The sequence below is a fragment of the Hippocampus zosterae genome, chromosome 6, assembly GCF_025434085.1.
Source record: "Hippocampus zosterae strain Florida chromosome 6, ASM2543408v3, whole genome shotgun sequence".
Taxonomy (NCBI): domain Eukaryota; kingdom Metazoa; phylum Chordata; class Actinopteri; order Syngnathiformes; family Syngnathidae; genus Hippocampus; species Hippocampus zosterae.
In genome coordinates, this window is record NC_067456.1 from 23334901 (window position 1) to 23344577 (window position 9677).

The window sequence follows — 9677 nt, forward strand, 5'->3', positions numbered from 1 at the left end:
GTGCTTCAGTTACTTTGATGTCTATGTAGGTGGGGGAGCTCATCCTGTGGTTGTGTACTCAGACCACAACCCTCTTACTCTTCTCCATTCACCGCAGAGTCCAAGTCAACGTTTGATGAGGTGGACCCTGTTCCTGCAACCATATAACCTTACAATTTGCCATATTAAGGGAATGGCAGTTGACCAGTTATCCTTCCTTAAGCGTGCTTTCCAGGTACCGGGAGTTGCTGGACGGGTGAGCCGGGAAGTGTGGGTAGTCTCAAATTAGTCTAGCAGGCTGAATCGCCACAATCCTTCATACATGACCACAGGTTGAAAAGCATCCAATGAGAAAATATTCTTATTGTAACAGTTGCACATTTTGTAAACTGCAACACAGGTTTTGTGATCCAGCTTTCGCATTATTGTAGAAGAGCTTTTTGCTTCTGAAAAGCCTTTGATCCAAATTGCCCTTCAGTAAGCTTGCATCCTTCAAGTATTGTAGGAAAGCAGGTTGCTATTGGCAACACTCGTACTCAACCTTCAACATTCATTTCTTAGCTTACAGCATTACGTCACATTGTGATGGACACACTCAACTGTTTTAAGACCATATAAGACTTGTGAATTGTTGAGTGGCCATGATGAATAATCCACAGTGTCGACTGTGAGTGTGTGAGAGGAGAATAGTTTTGATTTTGAACATTTTACTGAAATCGGAAGTTTTATCATCCGTTCAGTCCAAATAATATTTGACAAAAAAAATATTTTACTGTGAGGCAGATGGTCCTTGCAAATGACCAACTGTCACATATGAAGTTTTTATCAATTCTCCTTCACCACCATAGAATGTAATTTTTTAAAAAAATTATTAAATCAAATCCTCAGTGTATTCTGGTCCACCATCCGATGTCTCAGGAGGGGGAAGCAGTGCACCACTAACACTGCGTGCAGTGGGGATGGGGCGCTGCTGACTTTGACTTGGGACGTTGTGAATCGGTGGGCAGAGTACTTCGAAGACCTCCTCAACTCCACCAACACGCCTTCCTTGGAGGAAGCAGATTCTGAGGACCCTGAGGTGGGCTCTCCTATCTCTGTGGTTGAAGTCACCGAGGTGGTTGAAAAGCTCCTCGGTGGCAAGGCCCCAGGGGTGGATGAGATCCGCCCAAAGTTCCTCAAGGCTCTGGATGCTGTGGGGCTGTCCTGGTTGACACGCCTCTGCAGCATCGCGTGGTCATCGGGGAGAGTGCCTCTGGATTGGCAGACCGGGGTGGTGGTCCCTCTTTTTAAAAAGGGGGACCGGAGGGTGTGTTCCAACTACAGAGGGTCACACTCCTCAGCCTCCCTGGTAAGGTCTATTCAGGGGTGCTGCAGAGGAGGGTCCGTCAGGAAGTCGAGCCTCAGATTGAGGAGGAGCAGTGTGGTTTTCGTTCCGACCATGGAACTGTGGACCAGCTCTACACCCTTAGCAGGATCCTCGAGGGTACGTGGGAAATTGCCCAACCAGTCTACCTGTGTTTTGTGGACTTGGAAAAGGCGTTTGACCGTGTCCCTCGGGGAGTTCTGTGAGGGGTGCTTCGTGGGTATGGGGTACCGAACCCCCTGATACGGGCTGTTCGGTCACTATACCACCGATGTCAGAGTTTGGTTCGCATTGCCGGCAGTAAGTCGGAATCGTTTCCAGTGGGGGTAGGACTCCGCCAAGGCTGCCCTTTGTCACCGATTCTGTTCATAACCTTTATGGACAGAATTACTAAGCGCAGCCAAAGCGCTGAGGGGGTCTGTTTTGGTGGCCTCAGTATTGCATCTGTTTTTTGCAGATGATGTGGTACTGTTGGCTCCTTCAAGCAGGGCTCTCCAACTCTCAATGGAGCGTTTCGCAGCCGAGTGTGAAGCGGTTGGGATGAAGATCAGCACCTCCAAATGTGAAACCATGCTCCTCAGTCGGAAAAGGGTGGAGTTCCCTCTCCGGGTCGGGGAGGAGATCTTGCCCCAAGTGGAGGAGTTTAAGTATCTTGGGGTCTTGTTCACGAGTGAGGGCAGAAGGGAGCGAGAGATCGACAGGTGGATCGGTGCAGCGTCTGCTGTGATGCAGACGTTGTATCGGTCTGTCGTGGTAAAGAAGGAGCTGAGCAAAAGGACGAAGCTCTCAATTTACCAGTCGATCTACGTCCCAACCCTCATCTATGGTCACAAGCTATGGGTCGTGACCAAAAGAACGATATCCCGGATACAAGCGGCCGAAATGAGTTTTCTCCGCAGGGTGTCCCTTAGAGATAAGGTGAGAAGCTCGGTCATCCGGGAGAGGCTCAGAGTAGAGCCGCTTCTCCTCCACATCAAGAGGAGCCAGATGAGGTGGCTAGGGCATCTAATTAGGATGCCTCCCTGGTGAGGTGTTCCGGGCATGTCCCACTGGCAGGAGACCCCGGGGATGACTCAGGATACGCTGGAGAGACTGTCACCCAGCTGGAATGGGATTGCCTGAGGATCCGCCAGGAAGAGCTCAAAGAAGTGGCTGGGGAGAGGGAAGTCTGGGCTTCCCTCCTAAAGCTGCTGCCTCCGCGACCCGACCCCGGATAAGCGGTGGAAAATAGATGGATGGATAAATACCCAGTGTATTCCAGATTCCATAATGTGGATCTTTGGTTCTCTAACATTAGTTATTTTTGTTCGTCAAATGCCCATCCCATTGAAATACAACAAACCACGGTGGTGTACAAATTCAGTCCGTTTTTTAACATACACTTTTTGCCTAAATTGTATAAAATACATAAAGATCAGCTGCAAAATGTTTAAATGTGTCCACTGGAAAGACTTAAGTCTTTAAGTGCCGCAAGAGTGGCTCTGCCTTTCCAGCAACTCCTATATTTTGTTGTTCTACTTCTTCCTTTCATAAATTTGCTGCTGTGAATTGGGAATTTCTCCGTTGCGAGACTAATAAAGGTTTTTTTTTATCTTATAAGCAGTCATTTAACCTTTCACAGACAGCAGTTAATACAGTGGACAGCTTATCATGTTATCAGGTTACAGGGTGCATGAAAGGGTTAAGAGGTTTGTTTTTTGTTGATGTTGTTGTTGTTTTTAGCTGAGCAAAGTTATTGAAACAGACAAAAGTCCGCTTTGCAGTCCTTAGTTGCTTATACTTTGAGCTTGCAGTAACTGCATCAAACCTGTGACCCATTGCCATCAACAAAGGTTTTGCATTCGTTTGTGCTTCTTTTCCATGCAATCACGCAGCCTCTTTCTAGTTTTTCTTTCCGTCTCCCCTTTTTGTGTGTAACAAAAGCACACTCTATCCGCTTCAAGTCTGGAGACTATTTCTTTATATTTACATCTGGACAACGACAAGATGATGGCACTCTTTGTTTTGAGCCCACCCATACTTATTTCATCAAAATCAATGTGGCACTTGACTGACAGGTCACGGGTGCCTTTTGTTGCCCAGGTGTGTGCAATTGCATTGATTTATTGAAACAATGACTCGCTTTGAACATAAGGTCAGTTTGAGGTGGGGTTTGGCCCGTGCAGACGAGGTATCGGCAAAGTGCAAGCCAGAGAGCTGCAGATGGGTGAAAAACAAGGAATACCGAAGCTGAGAGAAAAGTGAAAGACCAATCAGAGCAATTGCACAACCAAACTAAAACCTGCTTAGTGGTCCAGTTTTTCCTCAAAGTTGGACAGCTGCTTAATCTGCTCACTCTGCATGGAGTGGCGCCTCCAAAGCATTGGACTGGCTTTCATGACCTGTGAGAAAATAGGCGCACAGGCCAAAACAGGCTTCGATCCTTTGGAAATAGTATTAAATGTTTTGCTAGTTGTAGTCAGTGGGCACACAGTGACAGAGTTTCCACCGATATCTGGAATGGGAGCATGCATGTTCAGAGGGGGGAGATAGCCTGGCCGAGTGGAGGAGATGTGATCCTGAAGAAGGGCCCCCGAGCCTCTTCGTTCGAGGCCAGCGGCGATTCGTTTTTGGACAAAACTATCCAGAGACTCTCTGGATCCTGAAAGAGTGGAGGACCTGCTGTTTGTCAGCTTGGGCCTGTCCAATCCCTTTATCCTTTTGTCTTTGTTGCTAAACTGCGGCAACTGAGAATCTGAACTGTAATGGTCCACGCCAATGTTACGGCGATGAATAACGTTTTGCAGACTGGAAATATTTAACTGGCAGAGACCATCGGATGTATCTTCATCGGCAGGATTGGATTCATGGGGAAACGGGAGATTATTTTCTTGATGCAAGTTAGGGTGCGAAGTGGAATGCTTTGCGCTTGCAGCACTGTCATAGGACATCTTTCGAGCAAAGCCTCTGACACCTTCCCCTTTGTTGTCATTCCCCGACATGTTGTCCAGTGCTTTCAGGAGTCCATCTTTCATGTCCATGCTATGGTGGCGCGAAACAGCCGGAGGCTGATGATGGAAGTTGAGGCCTCTTAAAGATGAGACCTCCTCCGGTGGCAAATGTACTTGCTCCTCTGCCAGCAACGAGGTCTGGTTCTTCGGAAGAAGCAGGGGCGCATTTTTCACCCATTGCTGTGAGTGTAATCTCTGGAGATGAAGACGCTTGTCCACATTGGGAACAATGAATGGACTAGGACATCGTCGTCGGATGTCAAAAGGAGACGGGCAGGTTGGTGCGCAATGCGGTTGCTCCTCCAGGTCGGAGGGTGGAAGGACATTTAGGTACTGCTTTGTTTTCTGATGGCCTGATGGTAGCTTGGTGGTGGTGATGATGATGACCTCCTTTCCTTTAGCTTTACAAGCATCCAGGAGGATCTTGAGGACTCCCCTGTTACCTGAATTAACGGCATAAACGAGCGCGGACAAACCGGAGTGGTCCTCCAGAGTTGGATCTGCACCGCTGCTCATCAGGAGGGACAGGACTTCAGTCCCATCCTGTCCAAGGCACGCATGGATCAAAGCAGTTTTCCCACTCTTGTCTTGAATGTTTGGATCGGCACCGTTTTCCAGGAGGTATCTGTTGTTTTCAAAGACAACACTGAAAAATAATGCATGCATTTAGAATTAGGATTTCGTGGATAACGGGTACTTACTGGACCATTTTGTGTTTGGGCACACTCTGCGTATCAGAGTGACGTGTCTTGCAAGCCACCATGAGTGGTGTCTCGCCATTTTCATTGCTCTCGTTGACATAAGCCCCTCCCTCCAGAAGCAGCCGAGTCAGACGCAGGCGACTCAGATAGACGGCCTTCAGCAGAGAATTGCAATCTGTTCGTACCTCTGTTGACTCATCCATTGTTCTGCTGCCTAAAATTTACAGTCAGCATCCTAAACAACAGGTCGTTCACTCATCCATAGGTGCTCACAGCACAGGATAATCTGGGGAAAAAAAAAGCTGTAAGGTTGTTTTCATTTATCGTATACGCCCGGATATAAGGCGGTGTTTTTTTGCATTGAAATATGAATGAAAAAGTGGGGGGAGTCTTATATTCGGGGTCTAGACATTCACGACGCTAGATGGCGCCAGATATCAATGAAGCGAATGCTGAACTTGACTCCCCATGCCAAAGTGAACCCTTGCCACAAAGAATAAAAATAAAAATAGCAGTAGCATGAAGAAGAAAAATTTAAAAATGGCATTAAGAAGGTACTATCCCCTACTCCTTTCTTGCAATTACTATAGTCTTGTATTTACCACACCCGTAAATAAGAACCAAGTTGATTAGTGACTTGTGTGGTCGTGCATTAACTATTCTCCACAAAGTCTAACTAGGACTAAAACCTGCCCTTGCCCTGAATTGGTCACCAGTCAATCAGACGCACATAAGGTCAGACAACTGCTGACATTCTCATACACACTATATGGTCACGGGATTTAATCTCATGTGAGAGACCGCAACGTGAACCACTATATGATCCATGCCTTGTTAAAACTGTCAACATGTATAAATCAATCAAAATACAGATGTTGGAAATGAAGTGATACTTAACGAAAAGATTGTCTTGGTTCTTGAAAGACATCAAATGTTTTATGACGTCAAATGTTTGATCAAATTTACTATACAGTACTGCCGTTAAAATGCACATATCCGTGCGAGGTTCTGTTAATGACATTTGGTCTCAACATGAAACAAGCCTTTCACTGATGCATTTTGAAGGACCGGAGCTTTTTTTTGTTTTGTGCAGGATGACATTCATGCCCCATGCATGTTTCATTGAAGGGGCCAGGCCAGGCCTTGATCCACCCCTGACACAAACGGCATACCTAATGATCGAGGGAGACAATAGTGAAATGTCATTCCCGAACTTTTTATCACTTCAATGAAACGAATATAAATACCGTTGCCCCATCTATTCTTAGAGCTGCAGCGTGAAGCAGGTAAAATGATGTGATGAGAAAATGTCCGTGCTGATGATTCATAGCAGAAAAAGTGGATACACTTGGATGAAGTGATCACTGACAATAAATAGAATTCACAATTGTGAGAGTCCGCTACCGCTTTAGACCTACCGTACCTTCAAGAACGGTATTCTTCATTCCCTCTCACTGGCTCAGGTAGTTGTCAGCACCGGATCTCAGGAAAATCCAGCAGGGTGAGCAGCGACCCAGGCATCGGAGAAACTGCCGAAAGGAGGCAGATGAGAGTAATATATGTCACAGAGTGGGAGGCGTGCAGCCAATGGCAGCACATCGCAGTGTGAACAAAACACGGTAATGAAATTGTTCTTTGGTAAAGCATGTGCGCAAGTACAACTCACTTCTCTCCACCTCCAGCTGTTCACACTGACGATTGCGAGTATAGAACAAAAGGCGCCTCTCATGTGTCAGGAAAGTTCAAGGCTGCGGACAGGTTTGTTTCAGTCAAGTCTTGCGGAGCACGTAATCCGTGACTGTTACCATGTTTAAAAAGCTAATGTTAAAAACAGGAACAGCTAGAAAAGAATATCTTTTTAAAAAATATATCCTCTCTCAAGTCCTTATCAAAATGTGTATTCCAGACTTGACAATGAGTGGGTGTACATATTGCATGATGAATTTACTGGAACGACCTAAATGCAACATTAAGGTAAAAAATAGGAAAGGTGGTGGAGGCTTCGCTGCCTTGCTCAAAAGCACCTGGGTGGTCCTGAGGAAGCCATCCACTGCTGCCTCTTGAGCTCATTCTTGGTTTTACAACATGGTCAGTCTCTCACTTTGTAAACCTTTACAATGTTGCTTATGTCCATTGAAAACGGCAAGCGTTTGCTGACGTACTGCGCCCCTCATGACACCACAGGATTTCATTAGGTGTCAGGTGTTGAGGTCAGCACTCACACTGAAAAATCGTGTTTGTTTCCTTCTCCCCCCCCAGCAACTCGGTTGTAGATTTGCTTGCATGACGAGAGTAAACCGTAAAACAAACGCTGAAAAAGAATAATTGCGGGTTAGCAGCGGCAGCCAGACACGCCTGCGTTCACTCAACCCGGAAGCGACACCGTTATATTGTATGTTAAAATATTAAGTCTCCTGAAATCTCCAGATTTCACTGTCAACACCACTGATTAAAAATAAATAAATTAAAATACCATGTTAGATGTTGTAATACTATATTAACTTTACAGAACACCAGACCAGCAATTCTATATGTCCCGATTGTCTTTCACTCATGACTCATTTTGGATGTCAAGACATGTGACAAATAAAATATCTCGTAAAAAAAACATTGATAGACACCCATAATGCATTGCCGACACACCATTTGAGAATTATTTCTTTCACATCACTGTCAAGGAATTCTGCCCCACTCTTCTTTGCAGAATTGTTTCAACTCTGCCATATTGGAGTTTTTTTTGCATGAACTGCCCATTTCAGGTCACACCACAGCATCTCAATTGGATTCATATCACTTCAAAGCCAATCACTTTGTTTTGTTTTAGCTATTCAGAGGTCTGCTTCACAGCGTTGTCCTGCTGCCTGATCCAAGAGCGCTCGATTTTGAGGGTGCAAACTGATTGTCGGACATTCTCCTGCAGGATAACATGTCCTGATACTGAGGTAGAAAAGTAGCCACCGGCCATCACACTGCCACCACCATGGTACACTGCTGGCATGATCTTTTTTTATCAAATGATGTGCCCTTTTTACTCCCAAATGTAACGGGCTGCAAATCCTTCACAAGGTTCATGATTTGACTCATCACAGAATGATTTTTTCCAAAGGTTTTGATGATCATCAAGATGTATTTTGGTAAATGAGAGACAAGTCTTTGTATCATTTTTTTAACAGCAGGGGTTTTCACCTTGGAACTCTCCCATGGATGCCATTTTGAGGTCAGCAAGGTCTGGGGTTCTTTGGATGTTTTTCTAGGTTCTTTTGCAACCTCCTGGATAAGTCATCGTCACATTCTTGGGAGTAATTTTAGCTGGTCGACCACTTCTGGTAATGTTTGCCACTGTTCCCAGTTTTCTCTATTTGTGAATAATGGTTGTGACAGTGGTTTGCTGAAGCCCCAGCAATTTGGAAATGGCTTTGTAACCTTTTTCCAGACTGATAGATATCAGTAACTGTTTTTCTAATTTCTTCTTGAATTGTTTAGGATTGTGGTATGATGCATTTGTTTCTTGAGATCTTGTAGCCTACTTCAATTTGTGATTTCTTGATTCAACAAACGTGGTGCTAGGTCAGGGGTCAGCAACAAAAATGTTGAAAGAGCCATATTGGACCAAAATAAACAAAAAAACAAATATGTCTGGAGCCGCAAAAAAAAACAACACATTTTATCAAGTGTCCTCTCTACGGCCAGCAGAGCGTGGCTGTTTAAGCGAACAGGGAGAACAGAATGCGAATTGAAAAATTGCTCACACGGATGCCTACACTAAAAGGTCGGTGATTAACTCATTTCGATGTCAATCAAACTGGAACACAGGTCCGTTACCCGCCCACTGCCGTCCAGTCCCAGAGACGCTGAGCGTCCGTGGGCGGGACAAAAAACAGCTTGTATCCAGTGACTCATCTCCGTTCAACGCATTGGGACAACCGACCCTGAACTCTCGAGACGCTAGGCGTAAGAGCAGGAGACGCTCTGCGTCCACCGTTTAAAGCACAGCAAAGCTGCGGGAATGAATGAGAAGGGAGTCGGAACAAAAGTTGAACACGTTGTCGCGCATATTTAGTCAATGCCATTGATACAATGAAATTTACATTCATATATTTGATCACTTATTCTTTGACATTTTAGGGGAAGCTGTGCTTCCCTTGCAGTCCAAGAGCAATCGCCACTGATATATACTGTATATATTTACCTCCCATCTTTTTCAATTTTCAAACATTTTTAAAAAAGCTCTACGGAGCCACTGGGAGGCGCTAAAGAGCCGCGTGTTGTCGACCCCCGTGCGAGGTTGTTGCCTGCAAAATTTTCCTTCCCATTGTCACTTTTTCACAGAGCCAGATAACTTTTAATATTTTTCCTCCCTTGGTAAATGAAATCAAACTGCATTTTGTATTTCCTTGGGTAGTCTCAGTGCAATATAAAAATTGGCTTTGATGAACTCAGGAAAAGGGCAAATACTTTTTCACAGCACTGTAGGTAACAGTAACTTGGCAGGGGAGAGAGGGGCCAGATTCATGGGGTTAAAATAAATGGCCGTCCATGTGGTTATACCCTGAAATTCCACATTAAATGGTTGGATTAAATAATTGACCGAGCATCTTCATATTTCATGAGACAGTGCCCCCCCTCGCCCAAAAAAGCACACCG

The 9677-nt window shown here is 45.3% G+C and overlaps 1 protein-coding gene across 1 annotated transcript; it reads right to left on the reverse strand.

Moving 5' to 3' along the window:
• Window positions 1–3046: 3046 nt before the first annotated feature.
• On the reverse strand, window positions 3047–6137 carry ankrd34bb (ankyrin repeat domain 34Bb). The gene is made up of 2 exons (XM_052068258.1): window positions 5034–6137; window positions 3047–4957 (listed from the first exon to the last, which is right to left on the reverse strand). Exons 1-2 carry the CDS (start codon window positions 5234–5236, stop codon window positions 3628–3630), a joined length of 1533 nt encoding a protein of 510 aa, XP_051924218.1. The 5' UTR covers window positions 5237–6137; the 3' UTR covers window positions 3047–3627.
• Between the last annotated feature and the right edge of the window lie 3540 nt (window positions 6138–9677).

Coding starts and splice junctions, on each gene's coding strand:
- ankrd34bb (XM_052068258.1), bottom strand. CDS start 5,236: ATGGATGAGTCAACAGAGGTACGAACAGATTGCAATTCTCTGCTGAAG. Junction 4,958..5,033: donor CCCAAACACAAAATGGTCCA/GTAAGTACCCGT, acceptor TGAAAACAACAG/ATACCTCCTGGAAAACGGTG.